General features: G+C 34.7%; 1 protein-coding gene across 1 annotated transcript in view; it reads right to left on the reverse strand.

Annotated features, from left to right (window-relative positions):
- Positions 1–1,549: 1,549 nt before the first annotated feature.
- LOC134534854 (diacylglycerol kinase epsilon) overlaps positions 1,550–25,452 on the reverse strand; it is a 38,767-nt gene continuing 14,864 nt past the window's right edge. The window contains exons 8-10 of the mRNA XM_063373491.1: positions 24,187–24,355; positions 19,228–19,536; positions 1,550–11,525 (exon numbers count right to left, since the gene is read on the reverse strand). Coding sequence (XP_063229561.1) covers positions 11,409–11,525; positions 19,228–19,536; positions 24,187–24,355 — 595 coding nt within the window. The 3' untranslated portion in view covers positions 1,550–11,408. The remainder of the gene's footprint in view (positions 11,526–19,227; positions 19,537–24,186; positions 24,356–25,452) is intronic.

Consider the following 25,452-nt stretch of genomic DNA (forward strand, 5'->3'; position numbering starts at 1 on the left):
GGAACTACAATGTGTACTCTGGAAAAGAGAATAAAAATAATATTCATCCAAAAATTGTTGCGGAAATTATTTACTACTTTTGGCCTTGCATGTTTTTCTTTGCTAATAATAACACAAAGATGAAGACATCTCTGGTATAGTAAATAGTATACCGTGAAATTGTTTCTGATAACCACCCTCTTCTACATGAACTCTTAAAAAACCATAAACTTATCTTTATAGCTTATACCATCTTTTGTACGGACAAAACTGTGCAGTATGCAATATTCATATATTAAATGCATTTTATATTATATGTGCGTATAAATAAGTTAGTTGTATTATATTGTTGATGCCATACTCAACATTTTGATAGATTTTTAATGGATATTTGTTAAATGCAGATGAAATCAAAATAAAAATTGACAGAAAATCCTCCTTTTTATTATTTGGTGCATTTAAAAAAGTCCATTAATTTTTTATTTGAAAGGTAGGTTATACATTGTACTTTTGCTGCCTTGGTAACACTTCACAAATCACAACTCTCCTGTTGTACAGATGTCAGTATAACTATACATATATTTAAATGACATGAAAATAATCATTTATGTTAACAAAATATCAGTGTGTATCATTTACAAGTGGTTTGCACTGCTTCTTACAATAAAAATTGATTGTTCTGAGTCCCTTTAAAAATTACTTTTATCACATTTATTCAGGTTCAGGAGCATATATAACTAGGAGCAAAAACACATATAAAAGAACTGAACTTAAAAATGTTTATTCAAGTTCAGTTATACATTATACATTAAGAGTCAAAATACCTGAATACACAATTTATAACAAGTACATTAATACTAAGAAGAGTGATAACCATTCATTAAAAAAAGTTTATACTGTTAAAAAATAATAATAAAATATTTAGTTGGGTGACTTAAAAAAATTTTTCTTTACATCGAAGATAAAAAATTTAAAGCAATAAATTAATTTGATTTACCCTTTTTGCTATTCCTCTCTCCAACATTAAGTGTGCTCACAAACACTTTACTAGTGAGTTAGTATTAATATTTACTTGTCATTTTAAGCCAAACAATAATTTTTCAGTTCATCATTTTTAGTTCTTACAAATGCAGCCAACCAAGTTTTGGCCACTCGCTGATCACAGTGAAAGGGCTTTAATCCGGCCCATTTGAGACAACAGGATTTCGTCGGATTATTGAACATCAATATATGTAGTTTTAACAACAATACCACAGAAAAAGTAATAAACTGGACAATGGTATTCAAAGTTGTAATAAGCCAGTGTATAAAAAGAAAAAAATAGAGATGAGTAAAAAAAGGTTTAAAATAAATTAAAAAAAAAAAAAAAAAATTGTTAAGGCAATGATTTGGATCTCTTATTCAATACACGAAACACGGTACTGAAATGAGAACTAACAGCAACGATAAACTCTGATAGATAAATAACGCAGGCTACACAGCAGGAATAAAAAAAAAAAAAAAAAAAAGTTAGATTGGTGCTGAACCAGAGAAAGTCTGATTAAAGAACTTTTACAAAAATACATTCATTGTTAAGTTTTTTATTTATTTTTTATTTTGGTTGTTCGTACATACATGAAATAACTTTAAAAACTGCAACAGGAATGTACTTATTATAAGGTAACAACCAAAAGCAAAAATGTGTCACATAAATTCACATTTACTATTAATGGTGTACAAAAATGTAAACAGCATGTATAATATGCACATACAATACTCGTTACAAAAACATTTCAATTAAGATTCCACAAAAAACTTTGGTTATGTTATTGAATGTTGTTATGTAACAGTTATCATTTTTTTAACATTACATAATACATTAAATGCTAAAAGGTTTTCACATTTTCATATCTCAAGCAGTCTTGAATTGAGCTGTACACACTTAAATAATTAACACATGAAAATTGGAATGCCTGACCAGAAAATCACAAATGTACAGCTTTTTTTATTTTTTTTTGTGCAGGTGATGTCTAGTGAAAATACACCCACCCCTCTAAGTAACGCTGTTCGATTGAAGTGGTTTTGAAGTAACGACACCAGTAAATTTATGGCATGATTTGAAGTAGCGCGGTCGTAGATTCGAAGATGCGCTGTATTCTTTTACAATAAATTTATTTCCATGTGCGCACAATGGCAATAGCACCTATGTAGCATCAAATACAATGAAAAAAAAATTAACAATGTGACAACATTATTTTGCTCTTTCCTTAATAGCTATTCGCCTCCTTCATTGTGTATATATCTCTGAAGATGTCAGTGTGTTCAGCATTCAGCAGCAGCCCTGGAGAGTAAAGCTAGAAGCTCTCAGGGCTAGCTTAACTTGCGCCTTCTAGGATTCGCTAGAGGCAAACCATGGCAGACACGCACTTAGTAAACAACAGTGCTGGGAATTACGTTAACAGGTTAAATAATCTTTCTAATAGAAAGTGTTAAGTTTTTGCTTTTTAAATTCTTATTAGAACATAATTACAACCCCTATATTAATTAGCATTATTATTTAGTAACTCAGAAATGGTGTTGGATGTTAGGGCCTACTTAGGAATCTATGTCCGCAAACCCTATTATGTAAAAAAAAATTTTTACGCTAATTTTTAAAATATAATTTTAGGTTTAGTCTCAAAATGATATTCAACATTTTTTTTTAAGTACTTATAAAGTATTTAGACATATATTTGTACTGTAAATAAATTTCAAAGTGAGCAGTGTCTTGATTAAAATCGCAGTCAACAGGCACACTACCTGATTGGAGAACAAGTTATTTTGATTAACATATTCTCTTATGGGGAAAAATGTATTTGATTAGTGCTGTTTATATTAGCACTCTGTTTTCCTGGAATGAATTAGAGCGTTACTTTGAGGGGAGCGTGCGATAGAGTGCAGCTCAAAAATTAATAGGGGGAAAAAAAAAACTTTTTTTTTTTTTTCCCACAACAGATACAATACATTAATTATGAAGCTCAGTAAAGAATTTAACATTTAATTAATGTGCATCACAACAATATTTTTTTTTTCAAAAAGCACTTAATAATATTTTTGTGAGAATAGTAACACTATTTTTAAACTTATCTAGTTAAACAACAAAAGATGTTTCATAAATTTAGTTTTTAGGTATACCAGACAGTAATGGCTGCTTGCCCACTCATAGTTAGTTGGAAGCCAATCATTTGTACCAATCAAGATTCCAATATCCTGGAGAAGTTAACAGATTATAAAATTTAAAAATAATTTAATTTCCAGAGCAATATCCATGACCCAACATCATGCAACATTCAAAACATACCTGTAGTGTCAAATACAAAATATAGGATAGTGTAACGGGTTTCATAGTTTTTATTGATTTGATCCATTTAATTAGTGAATCATACATTACTAGCGTTTTTTTTTTTTTTTAAACTAAAGCAACATCACATTAAGACATTTATGCTGGATTTAAGCACAGATACAACTGTGAATTAATTTTTTTTGGTATTAAACTTGACAAGTTATTTGTGCACCCACAAAGCAGGCAGTCTACAAATGTTTTAACCAAACAGTGCAAAATAATGTGCGCACATCAAAGGTAGCTTACGAGATTTTTCCTTACCCTATTCTAGTCTTCATTTAGTCATTTGTTGAAGACCATTTCCACCCATGATCTTTAAAAGTAAAATAAAACAATCACTCTTAAATAATTTCTTGAACTATAACAATTCATAACATAATATATACATATATATATATTTCACCGATAGAATCAGATTTAGATTCGGTAAAGACACTATAACATTTTATTCACAGACCACTATACACTAACCTAAGACTTTGTAGAAATTTACATCAAGAGGCTAGAATTAACGACATTGAAGGTTGTTTAACACACAATAAGTCAAAATAAAAAAATGCATTTGAGAAGCTAATACGGAACAACTCACAACGGATAAACGTGACGTTTCTGGGAAAACCTTCAAAGAGTTTCTGGATCTACCAATGTCTACGCGTAAGTGCATAAGCCCTCAATTTCATTATTTTTACTTCCTGGCTGACAGGCCTACTGTGTATTTATTAGTTCAACCATAAATTAACTGACTGGAAAACATAAAGTGTAGTGGATTGATATCACTGAGCAACATAAAAGCTTGGTTGATGTTTGAAAGCAAAAAATTTCATTTTCATTACACTGCCACTGATAGAATTCTGAAGATTTTATTATTTTAGCCTATGCTACTTTATCCATTTCTCTGTTAATGATAATATGAATTAAAGAATATATTCCTTAAAAAGAAAAAAAGAAAACCACCATATCACAAAAAAAAAATATTGACACTAACGACAAACATAAAAAAAAAAAATCACAGACCTTAAACTTCATCCATAAAATTCTCAGTCTTTGAAAGATAAAAGTAAAAATTAAGTAGGAGTATCACTCATGTATGCATAATGATAAAAAAAAAACACACAAATAAGCACATTATTACTTTAATAAAGATAAGTATGTATGCAACTTCAAAATTAAACAATAGGCAAGGAGTCAGAAAAAAGTTGAAGCTGTTCTACCAAACTGCAGACCACACTGTCAGTTATTAGTGCGCCACCAGCCAAATAATAATAAATTGGTAATAAATATAATAACAGTGGTGGTGCTTTTCGAAGATAATGTGGAGTTTGCATTTAAAATGTTTCGTTAATGTATACTTTTTTGTTTGATCTCTCAAAGTCCTTTCGCATATATCTGAAAACCAGTCTAAGCCTGTACATACGCCTAAATTACTCAAACACAATTAAATCTCCAAATAACACCTTAAAATGAGTTACATGTCTATTTCAAAACATTGTATATGTTAATAATTATGTAACATCAAGTGTACGTATATATATATTTTTAGCACAAAATTTTAAGCTTTTCATATACAGTACACTCCCGATTATCCGCGAAATAAAGTGGCAGGACCACCGCAGATAGTGAAAATTGTGGATAATCCGCAAAAGAGCCGAAAATGGGAAACAAAAAAGGAAACATTAATTTATGTACAGTAAAAGTTACAATTAACAGTAAAAATTATTAAATGATGCTAAAATATTAGTATTTTACTGAATAATTAACATACAATACATTTCAGTGATGTAAGCATAAAAGTGCTCGGTACTTACTTCGTAACAAGAATACAGTACATACTGTACGTACTCAGAGATTTCATTAGACATTAAAAAAGCACAACTCTTTAAATTTACAACTTTTTTAAAAAATCACTTGCTTTTGTTTCTTACTTTAGAAACATCTTTTCTTTATTCTTGATTGAATTTCAGCAATGTAAGTTTTTTCAGCCAACTGCGCATCGTCGTCTTGTTCCTCCAATTAGTGAAGCAGTCCGACGATGTGTTGCAAAGCCGCTTCGCGAGTAATCTGCGCCTTCGCACTGGGCTTGCCTGTGGCTTTTTACTGTATACTGCACACAATACACTCGTCAGTAGAGTTCAAATTTGCTCACTTGTAATAAAATACTGATTTACATATGTACTGTATTTTTTCGTAGCATGCGCGGATAATAGGGAGTTTACTGTATTCCCTATTTTGAAATATTCTGCTAACAGCACTTATACTACAGTGTTTCTTAAGCAACAATATTTTTATTTGCAAAAGCATTCTTACTCTGCTAACACCGAGCTGGACTAGTCGCGTGGTAGCGCAGCGGAAAGGAATGTGATTACTGTGTGTGGTTTTACCCACGTGGTTCTTCATCCCCACTCTGGACTAATGCTGTTGCCGCAGGTTGGTGAGCCACACCTAGCTAACCAACCTCGAGATTAGACCCTGAATTAGCATCTACGAATAAGGAACAAAGACTGTTATTCATCATTAACACATTACAAGCTTAATATCTCTAAAAATTAACAATATATCTGAAAAAAAATTAAACTTAATATTAATAATTAACTTAATATCTATAAATTTTTTTAAAAAAATCACAGAAAAAAATTTTACTCCAAGATTAGTTGCACAACCCATTTTTTTGGTTCTTGAAACTATATAAATTTGGCATTTTTTTTTTACATGCTTTGTAATCAGCAATCCTGTGCCAATTATAGTTTTTTTTGTTCAAATCAAATTAAAATACAATAACTTTATTTTCCATGTTAATGGTTATAAATACTGACAACTATAAACAAAATATTCACTGAAAATTTTAAAGATCTCTTACAGTGGTTGCACACTATATTTAATTTATGGTTTCGCTGTCAACTGTGTATATGATGAAATAAATTTTCGCTAATTATATCAGGCCCATTAACATATTTTAACTCATTAAATGCACGTTTGTTTTGCACAACAATGACTCAACACCAATGTCAATAGTTTCACCATTACTTTAATGAAGCACATTTGCAATGGCTTCTAACAGAAACATTAATAGCATATTTATTAACATGTGAACTTAATTTTACACAAGTAAATGTCTCACAAACATAAAAATTTAAAAAAACCAATGAAGCGCATGGCAAAAATAAATTATAACCGAACAATTAGGCCTAGCTTTTAGCAAGATAACACAAAGTCCATTTTCACTGGCTTGTTGGGAGACAATAAACAGAGCGGTTAGGAAAACAAAAAATCATTTTATAATGACATATCTTCCAAACTTAATTTTACCACAAAGAAGAATTAGTAACATCTCATTTTCGTCACCGAGTTAACGTGTAAGTTTTAGCAATGCACGTTCATATTTCCATGGCTTCATACAGTAAAGTTAAAGGATACTTTATTGAAACAAACAATTAAACGCACACATTAGAGCAGCAAACGAGACCTCATCAAGTGCAACCATTTTAGCTTGCATGTGGCAATGCGTTACATGCGTGCCCCACGTGGGAATCTGCAGCTTAAGTAGCCTTGCCGGTAAGAACGGCAAGATACGCGAGATAAGCTAGCAAGAGACTTCCGACCGACAGGTCATATCTCCAACAGCCACGAGGTGGCACAGTAGCGAGACACGAGACTTGCATCTGGGAGGACCCGGGTTTGAATCCCAGGCCTGACCATCCTGTCACATGTCTTCCAGCGGTTTCTTCAAAATCACAACGGGCCAAAGCAGGAATTGTTATTTAATATAGGCCTGGGCTCTGCAAATCCCATGTGCCAGGTCGCCGTGACGCTTAACTTCTTTCTTTGCTGGCGACTTAACTTCTACCAACAAACCAAGACATAACTAAACAGTTATTTTTAAAATATTACCAAAATTTGTTGTTACAAAATTTTGCTGTACAGAAATAAATGGGTCAAAGAAACCGGGATGGTACTTAAAACTAGTGTGCGTAAATTTTATTAGTTGTTGTTGCACAAAATGAGCTTGTGGATAAAGTATGTACTTTGTGTAGGTTGGTCTTCAACATCCCCAACGGTGAACTCACTGCAAATGCTGCACCTATTACCTCAAATGCTTGGCAACATAGCATATTTACAACATAGACAACTCTGCGACCTGAAAACAGGCAATTTTGGCGGGCACTGCATTGCTGTGCTGATGTTTACATGTCCACTGCGTGAGGTGTGGTAAGTACCGTGTTTACCCGAACATAATGCAACCCTGAATATGATGAGACCCCAAACTTTTTGATTATGAGTTAATGAAAAAGACTATGGATTGGAAATCCCAATTCAAGTACACAGCACTTGAAAAAAATATTTAAATTTTTAAATTTATTACATATTTACTAGACCCTTTCTGGTGCCACTTTTGCCAGTAGAGTGATTTACATTGTGTTTTATGACTGTAGTTCAAAGGCGGTGGCTGTTCAGAAAGCAGAGAATGTGGTGATACACGGAGGTCCCTTGGGAGGATGGACGAGGAAAGGGGGTGGTGACTACCCCAGCAGCCACAGAGAAGAGAAGAGAAGCAAAAGGAACCCTGGACTAACTCTCCATTTGCACCCTCTAATCTGTCACTCCTGTGCAGACGTTCAGTAAGTCCTAGACTAAAGTGGCATTAAGTGGCACATTTATGAGGCAGAGCCTGTAGTTTTTCTACTAAGCTGTTCCCAATAGCAAGATAACAAGTTTGTGATTAAAATGCAACCCCCACTTTAAGTTTCCATAGTTTCGGTAGAAATCATTGCACTATATTCAAGTAAATATGGTAATCTAAATGAGCAGGAGACCGCAAGACTGGTTCCTAGATTTTGTGCCTGGCTACTAAATGAAATTTTGAAGTCTCCTGCTACAGGCCGTGACTGACTCCTTCCCTGTTATCTCCGATTAGTGCCGTTTGGTGTCTTGCATCGATGAGATGCAAGACCTAACCTAATAATTACAGATGGGCTGAGACTCGGAAACTCGAGCCGAGTTGAGCGAGTAGGTAAACCTAAACCATAAAGTCCAGTTTATTGTACTCGACAAGATGAGACTCAACAACCTTTATTCTTTTAACTTGAGACATTTTTGACAGGTACAACGACCATACAATTATGTACCATTATTTTGCACACACTTTACAGCATAATCTCATATTTACATTATAGCAGTTTTCTTAGAATACTGTTAATTTTACATAATTACAATGCCTGAAAACATTAAACATTTATTCCGCTATTTATGTTTCAGTAACTGGAAAAGACACCATTTTAGAATAACCTGGTATACGTCATAGATTTATACCATAGAAAATATACTTAGAAAATAAATTTTTTTTGCCTGGAATTTACATCTACAGTGGCAATCCATATATTACTGTTAGGCACAAACAGGATATGTTGCATGATGTATTGTCACATATTTGATTATCTAGTAAAAATGGAGGAAGGTTTTATTTTTGTCTACAAAAAAAGTTATTATTTATTTACAAACAAATTAATGCTCATTTTTTTTTGTAGAAAAATTCGTTGACAGGAAGATTGAAAATGCCTAAGTATTGCCATTTTTGAAGTCGGGACATTTGTTTTCAAACAGAAAATGATAGAAGGAAACTAATACTGAGTGGATTTTTTTTTGTACGGTTAAAGATTACGCGCTTGATTTTTGGCACGTCCATTTAATGGCGATAAAAAATTACTTGAAGGAGTAGACAGTAATTTTATAAGGAAAATGTGAAAAAAAAAAAAAAAAAATTTACGAAGTGTATTTTTGAGTCTGTACTAATGTTGCTAGATTATGCTGCAATGGGCTTTTTTTTTTTAATTCAATTGATTTATAAAAATCTCTATAGTCTGAATGTAATTCTGATGAACTTACTGTCCATAAAAACTCAAAATTGAGAATTTTTTGGTTACTTCCCGATATGTTTTTAGGTCCTCCTATAAAAAGGAATTGTAATAAAAGTAGTTTACCATTTTAACAATGGTTAGACTAGGTACATTAAAACTAGCATTACATTGTGAGAACTGTCTGTTGGAATTGGGTCATCTACATACGAAACACTGTTGAATTGTGTTAATTATAATTATGAACTACAAATTTAAAAGTTAGCTATTATAACCTAATCAACTGTCCTTACTAATTTCATATTTTTTAATTTATACAGCATAGCCTGTAGAACTATTCAAACAATTTTACAGTATTTTCAATGTAACTAACTTGACATAACCTCTAGTCCACAGTTTTTTAAACTTTAAAGTATTTTAAATGCAGCTAACCTAACCAAATAGAATATTCTCACCATTTGTAATGTAGCTAACCTAAACTAACCTAACCTAACTACACAATAAAATGGTAAACTACTTGATATATCATAACATTCTCTTAGGAAATAATTCGAAAGAATGTCAGGAAGTTAAAAAATAAAAGGTTTTTGTCTCCAGAAAACATTCTCTCCTTATTAATTACAATCTAGTAAAATGTAAGATTAAAATAATTCTCTCTCTCTCTCACACACACACACAAAAAAACACACACACACACACACAGATATATATATAAATTAAAGTTTTTCTGGTCCCGGCAAACAGAATTGGGTTTTAAATGGTACAAACTTCGTTTCATACGAAATACGGTTAATATGTAATTCGAAGTTGGTTTTCGTCTCAAACAGAAGTATTTGTACATATAATTATAATGGTTAATACAAATTTTAATTACTATCGGAATGCTCAAAACGTTTGCGGAACGTAGCAAATGTATCGCCCTATGCCATTGTAAGAAATGAAAATAAACACACCAACAAATCAGAGATGAACACAGCGTCAGCAGCAATACTCGCGCTTGAGCTGAAGTAAAGAAATATTTGCATCACGGGCGCGCCTCTAGCGTCGATTTGTGTAAACATGCAATGGATAATATTTGGTTCTGAGCGTCAATTCAATACACTTCCGATATTTAAAATTTTTCACGCCTCTGGTGGCGAAATGTGGAACTACGGAATGCAATCTGCCTCTACGTATATTGTTTTTCGTTGGGTTGTGTATTCTTTTTTTATGGTATAACCAAAATACGTACGTCTATGACATTGTCGCTACCATTGTTTATATTACATTGCATACTGTGATTTATCTGAAACTGTGCACGAATAACTAATTATTGTTCTTTGTGCGTGGCAGATTTGCATTTATTCGTATCAATCTATCAATGAATACGAAACGCAAACGAAACGAGTTAATGTTAGCGGAAAAGCTTAAAATCAAAAATGAAGTGGGCAGCGGCAAGAAAACAAAAACTGAAATCGCAAAAGAATTTGATCTTCCTCTTTCTTCGTTGTCGACGATACTAAAAAATCGGAACAACATTGAAAAAACATTTTAAAAAAAAGAAAAATCCCTTATCATAATATTTATGTGAGTTCTTTTTTCCCGCTACGTACCTGGTTAGGTATTTTTTCTCAAAAGCATACAGTATGGTTAGTACAAATCTCGTTATTACAAAGTGCAAAGTGAATCAAATACTCGATTTTAAAAGAAATCATTAATATGAACAACTAATAATTTTATTTGACTTATTCACTTCAGAAAAATGACTCACTTGTTGATGAACTTAAATATAATGCAAATAGTACATTAACATAAACACCAGGAACACAAAATTTCAGCAATTACTTGGGCTTGACTCGATTTTTAAGACCTCAACTCAACCCAAAAATTTTGCAGACTTGTCCATCTATAATCATGATGATGATGATGATGATGATATTAATATTCTGGGAAACTCTCGTTTAAAATAAAAAGCTTAATCTGTAATCTACTTCGCAGAACAAGGCATAACCTTCGTGTTAGATCTGGTAGACTGGTTTGGTGTAGTGTGTAGTGTGAATATTGTTCTCCGAGAACTTGCTCTGACACCATTCATAAACACATTTTAGTCACAGCAGTTGGAAATGAAGAAACTTCAGATGGAGCAAGTGCCCACCTCTCGAGGCGAACGATTAAAGACGAGGGGAGGGGAAGGAGACTGAAGGTGACGACAGGGCACATATCTACGGAGAGCGCTGGAAGGCTCAGCTGTCGCACTGCAACATGACCGCCTGGTTGCAGCAGGTGATGCTGATGTCCGCCGGGTGCTGGACCCAGGGCTCCCCGTCCACTTCCACCGGCGTCTTGGCCTTCAGCTTGATCTGAAACAACATGCCCACTCTCCGTCTCCACTCAGTGTACCTTGGCATGAGTTTCAAAATGCATTAAGTATTGTTTTTTTTTCAAAATACAGAAAATCGTTGCTAACCAGAAAATGGCGGGTTAATGGGGGTTGTTTACATTTTTCATTTTAGTAATTTTTTGTTTATGTTGTGCAGTTTCCAAGTACCATTAAAAAAATGTCTGACAGGTTATTTAAAAATTCAAAAAATCAAATGATTTATAATGTGAACATATTGAATACTAAAGCTACCTATATGTATTGTACGATTTAGAACAGAAACAGCTTTTTTCCCTCTAATCTTACACTTTCCCGCACTTCAATATTTTTTTATACTACGTAGTCCCTTTAAAAAAGTGAAAGTAAGGGGGTTTCACTGTTTAAGGCTAACTTGACTGGAAGATTTTTTTAGCATAAGATTTCGTGATTATATGACAAATCATAATCAAAAACTATTAAAAAAATTATCAAATATATAATATTTTACAATGGCCAAGCACACTCATTAGATAATGTTTACTTTTCTTTTCAGCTTATTTAAATATATTTTTTTAATTGTTGATACAAATTGCCAATTTGTGTTAAGATTTTTCTACAAGTGTTTCATACATTAATGAGTAGGGAATATTCTATAAATGCATATGCACACACACACATTCTTATACAGTAGAAATCCTGCTGATGCGACCCCTCACGGTTTCCGGAAAAACGGACTTATAAACGGAATGGTCGCAATAGATAATTCAGGGTGTCACAGCATCGTCGGATACATACACGTGAATGCCGCTCGGGCAGTGTCTAGCCGAGCTCGGCGTGTCCACTATCGCACGAAAAGCCGTCTCAGCTGTCATGTTATCTTAACCCGCCCGCACGAAAAGCCGCTGTGGTAGCTTCTGCGAGAGCGTAAGAAACTCATCCGGCCAGGCTGGCGGTAGCGGCGGCTTGACGTCATACGTGACGTGACACTTACCTCTCCATCCCCTGCTAATTCTTCAAGGCTCATCGCTCCCAGAGCCACAAACCATGTAAAAACACCCTCTCCCCCTTTTCCAACTAACATTTCAACACATTCCTTCCCTTATTTCAACCTTCTGCATGAGAAACTGTCAGCATCCTCCTCCCCTCGCACACCGCATGCGACAAAAGCCAGGTTGTACAGTCCATTCTCGGTAAAATAAATATTTTTATGGGCTTATACGACTGTCCTTCGCCGTTAATAAATTCTTTGTAAGTTACCGTATTTAATCGCATAATGTCCACCATCGCATAATGTCTGCACCTTTCTTTTTAAATACTTAAAATGGAATTTTTAAAATCTGCATAAAATCCGCACCAGTCCGCTCCAGACAAAGCAACCTTGGCCACCCCTGAAAAGCACAGTAACGGGATGGAAAATTACCGACGCTGTCAACAATGCTTTGACCTTGAGTTGTTCATTTCTCCGGAGCGGTCGCTGAGAAGGTTTTGTAGCGTAGTGAAACCAGCCCCGTGAAACTTATATGTGCAATTTGTGCACGATGTTGTGTTTTCCTTGAGTGACAACTTGGAGCGCTTACTGTCAATGATTTATTATTATTCTTATTATTATTTCTGTTGATATTTGAAAATGGCAGGTTTTCATGTTAGGTTAAGTAGTTAAAAAGGGTTAACCTTCTTTTCTATTTAAGCGAAATGGAAAAGAATTATTTGGATGGTAGGAAGTGTGCTGCTTTGGGATATCCATCCACTTCCGAGAATTCAAAATTATTTCGTTTTCCTAGGAATTCGAAAGAGAGGTAACAAAACTAAATGTCTCGTGAAACTCATGATTGTATGTTCACTTTAAGAGGGTATAGAGAATAAGTTAACGCATGTTAAAAGTGAATTAATGTTGATTTTAAACCAACTTCGGGTGAAATATTTCCAAAAAATCTGTAAACTGTTTACGTACGGAAACGTATGAGATTCGAATCTAACTTCACCTCAGTTATGTTTCTGTACTTACCGTCAATGCTTTTTGTCGGAGGGTAACACAATATTTCCAGTACTTCTTTACTTGACGTACATTTTATTTCCGGCATAACAATTCTTCGATAGTTAAGTTTTTTTTTTATTTACATTAGAGAGAAAGGTTTGGTTATGTATGGTCAGTTAAATTAATAATGCTGTTGTCTAAGGTTCTATGAAAAGGAAAAATTGGTGGGTTACATGGAAATTAAAAATTGTCGGGTTGGGTTAAATCTTCTATTTTCTAGCATAAGCATTTTATTTCACCTAACTTAAGCATTTTTCCGTTATGTCTAGCATAAGACAATAGCATTCAAATGTAACTGACACTGACTGTACCTAATCAAACTCTTCACTTTAAATACATTAATAAACATGCTACTTAGCAATCAACATCACTTTTACATAAAAAAAAGTTCTTTAACTAATGAAGTACTCTAAATATTGCAATGTCCTTCCACCAGCACATTAAACATTTCTGAGAATTTTTTAAACTTTTATGCTGAAAGTTTCACTCATAAAATTTTATCCCTGTAAATTATGTTTTATGACAAAATTGTAATCATTTAACAATGTATAAATATATATTTTTAGGTACCATAAATGGGCTGGCGTTGCAAAGAATCCTAAACTTGATGTACAAAGTATGACATCTTCGTACCTTTGTCGGAACCACTTTGCAAGAAATCAGTTTCGAGACGAGAACCAGACAACTCTGATTTTTGGAGCAGTACCTGTAGCAAAGGACAATTCTGGCTACTTGGATTATGATTTTCTCCCTGCAAATAGTGTCGTCTCGGACTCGTGGACACATTCAACGCCAAGAAACAAGCAAAGTTGTGCTACAAAATTGAAGTGAAAGGTTGGTTAGGTTAGGTCAGCTACATTTTAAATGCTTTGGCATTGTGATAGGAAAACAATATTGGCCAAAAATGGCATTCTTGTTTGGGTTACAGTCTTAATTTCAAAATGCCATTTTAAAATTTTATTTATATTTAGAAAAGCCACATTTGTAATGTTTTAGCAATTCCAAACATATATTATGTGTTGACCAAAGATTAGTGTTGTCTAAAACAAGTACATACTAAATCCTTACAATCATTTCTGCTGCCACCAGCTGATTAAAAGACATGGTTTACGTTAATGATATTATTAGTTAGGTACGGTTCTCACAAAGTAATTTAGAGTTGATGGAGGTTTTGCATTTGAAGTCTTATCTTATTTTACTTTATTATTATTTAATATTTTTCTCATTATAGTACTATCCCATAAACTTAAGCACTGTTCACAAGGATTGATATTTAATTTTTTGTGTCTCTTATGTCATTATTTAAAGATGCTGAACAGCAATGATAGGTATTTTAAATTATAATTAAAATATTACAGCAGTGCATATCTACGTGATAACTCAGAAGTCATAATCACAATGTAGTGTTAATTTAATTTTACTAGGCGTATGAAAACTTAATACTTTGAAAAAATTTACAGTAGATGTGAATTGTACAAATTGAATACCTATGCAACATCCCACAATATTAGAGTGAAACACTTATTAATCCTATGTTGCAAGCAACTCTCATTTTTGTATCTGCTTTTTTAGTATTTTAGAACATGAGAATCATAATTCTGTTTTGTGTGTGAAATAGGTTAGGAAAGATTCACGTTTTAAATTGTTTGTAAATGTTTTAGCATTAAAAATCTATTTGTAAAGCAGGGGTTATATTAGTGATTAGAAGCCATCACACCATACATTTGCCATTGCTTCAAATGATATATGTGTGTGTGTGAGAAAAAACATGTTTTTTATAACAATTTAGTAATAACAGGATGGTGGATACTTTAGACTTCAGAGCAATGAATGAAATAACCATATACTAGTGCTTTTGAAGCAGCTATTTTTATTTAGTAATACTTCTTCAAAATGTTATTTGAATGCAAAGAATTTGCATACCCTTGTATTTTGGCTGTTTTTGTTATGTTTATGCACATTGTATTTTTATTTTTTTAGAATACCTACATTTATATTTCTACTATATCATGTAAACTAGGATGAGTAACAAGGTATTTCAGCACTGTCGCTGATGGGATTATTATATTATTAGCCGATGTCAGGGTCTGCACTAAATGATGCTTCCAAATGCAGCCAATAAGCACACATGATAAATAAACTTACAATATCCAATATAACCACAAACACAGATGGCCATAAAGTATCTAGTCATTATTTTTGAAAACATTATTGTGGTGGGACAGAACGAACAAATGCCTGTCTTTACAATTGTTCTTACTTTAGTTACCATCCTTGATAGCACTTGAATGAAAACAATGTTTGAATAAAACTAGGTATACATTTTTTTTTCTATTACCATCAGAATTCAGGATGCACTTGCAGGCACTCAGTTTTTGATTTTGGTTTTGTTTGAGGAATTAACTCAGAACCAATTTATATATACATATATTTTTTAATGTATACTTGTAAGAACAATGTATTAGTATTATATCACTTGCTAAATATTATTATACCATTCTTGTTGAATAAGTCATGCCTAAGAAAACTAACTCTATATCTGTTATGAGAGTGTATAACATACCTGTTTAGGGAGTGTTTAGCAATAAACACTCAGCAATGCTACTTCCCTGAAAATTTAGTGGGTAATTTTCTAGAGTAGGTGCTCAACCAAGGAAAAATATTGAAAATTCTGAAAATGGTGTTTTTGTTAACAACTAATGTTCCTTAAGATATTCCGAATCAGGTGTTCTCAAATTTTAAATAGGATACTCAACAAAGTAATAGTGGAGACTGGAGAGAATTATGAAGTCCGAGTAAATTGTGGTGTTAAACATGCACAAATGTTTCTTTTGTATTTTCTTTCCTTTAGCAAATTATAAAGCTGTAAATAAATAAAGATTCAAAAAATGTGTATTTTTAATTCAATTTAAGTTGTAATAAAAATTGAATGCATTGTTCTTATATTTTTAATTTGTCCAATTTTGAAGATACAATACATTGACAACATATTCCTGTGATTCATCTGTTTGCCTAGCATAGAAACAATGGACTTGATACTGGTATATTTTTATCAGTGCTTTCATTTTGTAAAATAGTTTTCCATTTGCCTTTACCTAGTTATAACCCAATAATAAAAATTTGTTTTTCACAACAATTAATGTAAAGCTTTAATTCAAAATCTTGATTTTTTTTATATGAGGTAAGCTAATAGTAGGTGGCAATTTTTTTATTTGATATTTTTTTCATTTAGTTTATTTACTGTAATTAAAAAGAGTATATATTATAAATTTAGAAATTTAATTAAATGTATGTGTGTATACGTATTTTTATATTCCACACACACTATGTTACAAAGCAAAACTTTTAAAGGAAATAAAACTAACAATTTTACTTTTACAGTTGAATATTCATATAAATAACTATACAAATAGTTCTACTTGTAGAATTGCTTGTTTAGTTTCCTTTGTAAAAGATATTCATCTGTCAAAGTAAATATGTTAGTTGAAATATTTCCATAAAAAAAAATTATTTTAAATAGACCACACATATGTCCACATTCAAATTTCCAGCCGCCGGTTTTTTTTTGTTAGTTCCGCGAGTGAAAACTTGGAGCGCTAGGGTAGAACTAGTAGCATAATAAATAGCATTGAGTTTCCCATCTTTCCGTAGGTGGATAATCTTTAGTGAAACCGTCCGGACTCAGAAACTCGCATTCCACTGCGCAGCTGCCCGCGACGTCACGCGAGTTGCAAGGGGATGGGCTATATATAGCACAAGCCAGTACACGTCAACTCACACTACGTCACAAAGTAGGGGAGGTAGCGGAGAAGTGGTAGGGGTACATGCGCACTGTTTTTTTATACACACAGTGGTCAAGGGACAGGGAGGGAGGCTCGCCGGCGCCGGCTAATGCAGACATTAGACATCTGCCCCGTTCCGTCAGTGGCCAACCCAATGAAAGATTAAAAAAATATCTTTTCACGCAAAGCGTTTGTGTAGGCTGGCTGCGGCTTCTGAACCTAGGAGCGCACACGCGAGTGAGAGAAGAAAAAAAAAATGAGTGGCGTCTTCCACTAATCGCCGGCACACAATTATCTCGTCACCTGTCACATTTCTCACGTCCGCTGCGGAGGGTCGCCAGTCACCAGCGCTCTGCTAGTAAACTAATTATGAGAGAATTATTTTTTTACTCTACACAAAACGTAAAATTTTGAGGAAAAAAATTTTTTCCCGGACTTCACCTCACAATGTCCGCACCCCATTTTTTTTTGTCAAAAATGTAGCCTAATTACTGCGGACATTATGCCAGTAAATACGGTATTATGATACAATTTGTTTATTAGTCACACAGCAGTTTCTGCTGAAAAATCACTAATACCTCGAATTTTATATAATAGAAAAATTTAGCAGGGCCGTAAATATATGTATTTATTTTACTGCACAGTTACTTTTCCGTCTGCATTCCAACTTTTTTTTTTTTTTTTTAAAAAACGCTGTGTGAAGGGACGTTGAAAAGATAATTCCTTGAGCTGTCAAAACAAACATTGCTGAAGGGCAAGGGTGGGAGCCCATCCTGTCGGTCTGTCGCTGTGATTATCTACTCCAAAAACATGTCACAGCATTTCGGGACAGCATTGTTCTTATATCTTTCGTTTATAGCCAAATGTTTTCTACCTGATCCACACAAGTTCCTTCGCCACGTTTTGAACGAAAATAACCACCAGCCGGCTAGCATAGCCGAACTCGCATGACGCGAATTCACGTAGCGCGAGTATTTATCGGAACCCATTGTTCGGGGTATGAGAGTCCGAGGTGTATAGCATAATTCTACACATTTTTTTTTTTTGTTTATCTGCACATGTGCGAAGTCAGCGATGTTATAGAAAAATAGCCGAGAACCAAACACCTGGCGACGTCGTCAACACAGTGTACACAGCTTTGTGTGTCCAGTGTCTCCTGAGATGCAGCTGGCAAGATCACACTAACCAGTCGCAAGACAAAGGCACGGGACCGGGACGGCAATAGACGTGCGCGTAGATGCTATCAGGTGATGCGCGCAGATTACCGGTATTGGCTAGCGTGAACAGTCTAGAGGGGTGGTATCTATTTTTAGCAGTCTTTTTGTATGCCTGCCTGCTTACAGTACAGTGTTCGCCAAGATAAACGTGAACACATAGCGCCCAACAAAGTGTAACAGACTTGTTTTTCAGCCGATTTTACTCAAATTTTAGACTTTCTTTGCTCAAATTTTTCACGGTTTCTCAAAAAACGGTTGTATAAATGGAATGGACGTATCAGAGGGGGGTCGCATCGGCGGGATTCTACTGTACGTAACGTATTAGTGCATGAGTGCAGTTCGCCAAGAACGTGTCGTATCAAATAAATAATAAAACGTAAACATTGGCAAGTGTAGTCTTTAAGTTGATGGTGTTATCAATGGTGACAAAGGCTGTTTATTTCCTTTTTTTTAAGTTATCAAATGGCGGGAATGTGTGGTTATTCGTGGTAAACAGACGTATTTCGCAAAAAAAATTCGCGGTATTGGAAATTATGTAAAAGTGAGGTTATTCCTGTTAAACTAACAAATTTTGCATAAAAATTCGTTTTATCGCAAATGCGAATTTTACATGTCCCTATTCATCAGTAGACCGTCAGCAGACACAGATGGTAAGGAACACACACGCACCTGCACGCGGCAGGCCTGGCCGACGACGTGGGGCCGCGACAGCCCCACCTGCAGCTGCCCAATGTGCATGGACGAGAAGAGGGCCAGCACCTCCAGGCGGCCGTCCCCGACCTGCTGGGGCGCCGGGGGGTCGTCCAGCAGGCCCCACAGCCGCACGCCGCCGCCCCAGCTCGGGATGTTCAGCACCACCACCGACTCCACGCTGGGCAGCTCCACCCGCCGCCCGTCCAGGCGCACCTCGAGGCGGCGCTCCAGGCCCTGGCAGCCGCGCCCCACCACCTGCTGCGTGCCGTACAGCAGGTACAGCATCTGCGGCACGGCAGACCGGTGGCGTGACTCTCTCCGTCGTTACAAGGGGAGGTGTCTAAACACTTTCCAGATCAACCATGGAGGAGGGAGCAATGAATGGGGAAAAGAAGGAATGAATGATGAAAGAAAGAAAAAAACAAAAAAGGAAAGAATGGTGGAAAGAAGGAATTAATGATGAAAGGAAAAAAAAAATAATAGGAAAGAACGATAAAAGAAAAATGAAATAATGGATGAAAAAAAAACAGGGTGTCTACAGGCAACAGAAAAATTAATTTGGTGACTTTTTGGTGACCTTTTGGTGACCTTTTCAAGAAAAGTTGATACTTCGAATTACACGTTTCATTTTTAGGTAAAAAGTTTTCAGAAACGTTTCACATTATACCACACAGAAAAAAGGAATATTTTTAATGCAACTTATTGACTATGTAATAACATACACTATTGAAAATAACGAAAAAGCAATAAAATATACTAAAAAATATTACACAGTTTTATGTGCTTACCTTTTAATAGTCCCGGGTGTTAGCAGTTGTTATACAAGACCACAATTTCAACACTGGCCAAAAAACACTGACAGTTAATATTTAAATTTGTAGGTCTATGTGTTTCTGCACTGTGGATATGGATAGAAACATAATTCATAATTTTAAGCCTGCTTTTTCAAAAATGTTATCCTATCCTCCATGCTGGTCATTTCCTCCTTATGCATTTCTAACATCCTGCGTTTTGTAGCTTGCAGTTACTTCAGTTCTGACTTGGCTTTCCTCTTTGCTTCTACTTCCTCATCTTTCTTCATGTTTTTCATCCTGAGTGGTTCCTGTCTCCTGGCAGATGCATTCCTTACAGAATGGATCATTTTTTTTAGTGATTTGGACATTTTTAACTCCACCTTCTGAATGAACAGAATCATACACACACATCTCTGTGCTATCAAAGAGGCTTCCGACAAGTTTTCTACCAGACATTCTCTGTTCACTGAAAACCCCCTCTCAACTGCAGCATTGCCATGAAACATAACTAAAATCTTCTTGCAAAACTGAATCAGGGCAGCATTGTCCACCTTCGCCATAGAAATTAATTCCAAAACAAGGGCATCCAATTTTTGAGACCTCCAATCATATGTCTCTATAGCATCTTTAACAGCTGCATTGTCACAAACAATCAAGTAATCTCATTTGATGCAGTCTGCTACATGTGGAGCCATGTGTCCATTTGACACAAAAATGTCTAATGCAGTGGTAATGCGTGAGTTTCTTAATAGACTACTTCTGATGACTTCAGGCGATAAACAGGATGCTCCTTTAACAATTTTACTTTTGAGTGGAGACTTCACAGTAAACTTTGAAAATATATGTTTTAAGTAACACCTGTATTCATTTCTAAACAACAACACTACAACCTCTTTAAGGTCTTTGCATGCTGCTTTGGCACCAAATCCTATATCTATATTGCTCACAGCTTTCAAGAAATCTGAATTGTATACATCAACATTTGTCAGCTGAACACCCGATTTGATGTCTTCTACCACATTTTTCTTCAAGATGCGAGTGCCAATGCCTATCAAGAGAGACAACGTATCTTGATAGAGCAGCGGAAATAAAGCATCATTGGACTGGAATTTCGTTAGAAAAGGCTCTAGCTGCAATGAAACTGATAGAAGAAATTCCAACTTTGCAAACAATAGCTTATCTTTCAAGGCTTCTTTCACTCTTACATAACACTGAGAATTCGGGGGATTTTTCTCTACTGTACTGACATATTTCACAAGTTATGGAAACATCTCAATGGCTCTTTGAAGTACTCTTGAATTTTCAACCCATCTAACTTAGCAGAACTTGAGTGGGAAAACTTCAGAAGCAGTCTTCAGAGTGTATTCAGCTCTTCTAACCGGAAAATCCCTGAACAGATAGTACACAGATCGCAAAAATTCATGTATTTTCCATCCTACTGTAGTGTGTGCTGTTTTATAAGCCCCTTGCACAACATGTAAAGGGCATGTTCCAGTATCAAAAGGCTTTCCATTTCCATCCAGCTCGTTACCAATACTGTCTTGCAAGTCACGTAAAAACTTTAAGTTCACGTTAGGCCCATCAACAGATACTTGCAAAATGTGATTTAGGGGCAAACCTAGATTGGCCATAGTAGTTGTGAAAGTTTCCAACAAATCTTTTGCTGTTGCTCGTTGAAGAAATGTTGATGTCAGGTACTTGGTCACAACTGCATTGCAATCTTCATCCCAGAAACGTACAATCAGATCCATTTGACCTTTCTGACTAATTTTATTTAAACTTTCATCGAGGGAAATAGCAAAAAAATTTGCATTTTTTACTTCATCTACAAGTTTACTTTGAAAATAAGGTCCAAGACCATAAGTAATAACATAGGACAATTTGTCCTTTTGCATCATGAAATTTTTTGCAATCAAACTATCGGGGAACATGTACGGAAACAGTTCAGAACTTGATCCTGAGCCACGTGAAGACCCATGAGTAACTACTTTATTTAAAGCCCAAACAATTTCTGCCTTTGCTACGTCATCCTTCAAAATGAAATTGCCTAGGCCTATGCCAGAAGTACCTGCACATTCAGTTCTTTTAGTATCACTATTAGTTGTTCCGCTAGAACAGTCATTCTGTGTTTCAGTGTTCATTGGTGAAGTGCCTGTTGCCAACACAGATGGAGCATCATTTTTCTTAGAAAATTGCAGTAATGTTTGCTTACCTTTAGAGATTTCCAGGAGTTTCTGAACATGTTTTTTCCCCTTTTCATGAACTTTAACACAGTATACACCACCATGGGAAATACCAAAGTCGCTTCTACAAATAGTGCAATAAGCTTTGTATTGTGACTTTTCTACAGGCCTAAGCCAAGACGTCCAATTTCCTTCTATTGCGCAAGGCATTTTGAACCACTGATCTTGGAAACTGCACTTTCCAGGCATTTCTTTTATATTTCACACATATAAATACATAAACACGTGAAGACGTGTCAATCAGAATTTCCAGAACTTAAGTAAATAATTAACTGTAACTTTTTGTTACAACAAACTCTTCCATGTTCCTAAATAGCACATGATACATAAAAGTCAAGAAATATTTTGCATCAATTACAGAAAACACCTTTTGGCCGATCTATATTTAGTACCACGTGCTAAAACGTTGCAGTGGCGATTAATTAGAAAAGCACACATCGATTTACTGGTAAATAACGCACGGAACGTTTTTACTATAAACTCAGTTAACTGGCACACAAACAAAAACGTTTTCTTTCCGGTTTTATATTCACAAGAATTACAACTACATGACGTTATAATTAGTAAAATCCACGCCACTTTACACAACACAAGTCGGCAGCCATTACAAATCTATGTACAAATCCAAACATCCGTGTTTCGAAGACAAAGGAAACAGCAAACAGGAAAGCACTATCGATTAGAAGATATCAACGTCTGCTTCCGCGAGACTATCGATGCGCATATGTCGATTTCTACACCCGCAAACTATCGATTTGTATCGAAACGTTACGTACGACGGGTAAATAAACATTAATCCGTGACTTCCAACAACAATTGCGCCACTTTTTCGGTACTTCCGTGACCAGCGCTTCATTTTAGTTACTTTTTGGTGACTTCCGTGACCTGTAGACACCCTGAAAAAGGAGGAAGGAGAGAAAAGAGGAAAGAAAGAAAGGGAGGTCATAAGAAGGAAGGAATGAATGATGAAAGAAAGGAAACAAACACTGATCATTTACTGGGAACGAAAGAAAAAGTTTCTCACTCCGGTACACACCCAGTTAGAAAGGCAGAACATTAAGAAAAGTAATGACTGACTTAACGACTAATAAAGCGTTAAAAATGTTTGAAACTGGTTCATCTTCATTTCACGTACTTTAGATTTATGTTTACCACGATATAAACATTATTATTCTCTAAACAATGCTATTTGTGTATGTGGCAGAAGGATACTGAAAGTAGGTCTTAAAGGCTCGGTCTCATATGCCATGTTGAGTTTTTTTTTATATAATTACTTTATTTAAGGGCTATATATATAAAATTTTAACTCGATACACCTCTTGCATGTGCTGTTCTGCCACAAATATTTTCGAAAGATATTAACTTACAGTAATATCATGGGTGTAAAAAGGTATAATTATCATCACTTGCATGTATTTTTTATACCAATGATATTTTATCACACTAAGCGAATATCTGTTGAACATATTTGTAGCAGGACAACCAATGCAAGGGAGGGACCGAGTTTGGGTAATAAATCGGCTGTGGCAGATTGTAAGGAACAATCCCAGCATTAGCTTCGAATGGTTTTGTGTGTACCACAGAAAAACGGATCAGGATTCGAACCTGGATCCATCTGTATGCAAATTTAATATTCCACTGCTGCACCATATTGCTGGGGGTCCAGAGAAAAATCTGGGCAAACAAATTAATGAATTAGTGCTTAATGTCTCATCAATATCATCACACATTATGAGAGGTTAAATGATGAGAATGAAGAAGCAATGGAATGCATTCGTGGGGGGGAAACGGGAGTAAAACCTGAGGAAAATCACACTCGCTGAAGGTAAACTACGTTTCCCACTTCTAATTCATCCACATCCATCCCCAAAAACGCCAGAGAAAGCACAAACACGTACCTTGTTGAAGAGTCTATTACTGAAGACGTAAAAGCGCGACTCCCTGGCGCGATGGAAGTCGAGGGCCACTTGGGCATCCACGCCGAAGCTGATGTAGTTGTACATGAACAACTGGTGAGGCTCTCTCCTGAACCGTATGTGTCTGTGAGACCGCATTTCCACGTTCCATCTGTCAGCACGCACACACGCACACACACAGGTTTATTCCACTGTACTGATAAGGCTTCTATTAACCCTGTTTCTTAAATTTCAATCAAATTGTGAATCAAAAATCTAATTATTCACAAATATAAAATATTTTTAAAATCAAATTCAAACACAGCGAAACTATCATAGCAGGAGTTCAAAGAAAAATTTATGCTAAACACAGTAAAATAAAACTAAATGATCCTCATACGAAAACATAATTTTTTGGTGTAAGATGCAAGAAAATGAAATCTTAGCAAAGTATTTTCTTAGACTCAAAATAAAACAAAAAAAAAGTTTGAAAACTTTTCTGATGTTCCAAATTAAAAAAAAAAAAATACTATTTTTCCCCCCTTTTTCTTCTGCCAATTTCTGGACAACCATTGTGCCAACTTAAAAAATGACAATATGCCAATTATTTGGGGTTTTTAAAAGTCACATCGCAAATATTAAAAAAGTGGCATTAAAATAGGTGTAAAATATGTAATAACATTGTTATAAATAAAAATAAAGCAATCCGTAATTTTGACAAGATATTCAAAGATATGAAGATACATAGTTAGAAATTTTATGGTTTTCTTTTTAAGTCCAATTTCAATTTTAAATCAGAATTTTTGAGTGTTGTTTTTATTTTTAAAAAAATTCTAATGTCTAATAATAATTAGACAAAAATAGCACTATGTTGTGACATGCTGTATTTTACGATAAAATAATTCTTATAAAATTGTCTAAAACAAATACAATCTGCACCATAAAATTTAATTAGTGAACAATTTTAGTTTAAGTTCGAAGAAGAGATGCATAAAAAAATTAAATGAATACTCTGATCTAGGCACTTCAGTACAAACTTGAGTGAAGGTAGAAATTTCATATAGAAACTTCACAGAAGTCTTCATACTGCCCTGTGTAACTAGCTGGCCAATCAGCACCCTCATTACAGTTTTGAATCATTTACATTAATTTATCTATTACGAATTATATAAATTATTTTACTAACATTATTAAATCATTGAATTATAAAATAAATACGTAATTGTAATTAGGTTCATCATTAGCTCGGAATCAATCTCATATTGAATT

The sequence above is a fragment of the Bacillus rossius genome, chromosome 8 (genome assembly GCF_032445375.1).
Source record: "Bacillus rossius redtenbacheri isolate Brsri chromosome 8, Brsri_v3, whole genome shotgun sequence".
NCBI lineage: Eukaryota > Metazoa > Arthropoda > Insecta > Phasmatodea > Bacillidae > Bacillus > Bacillus rossius.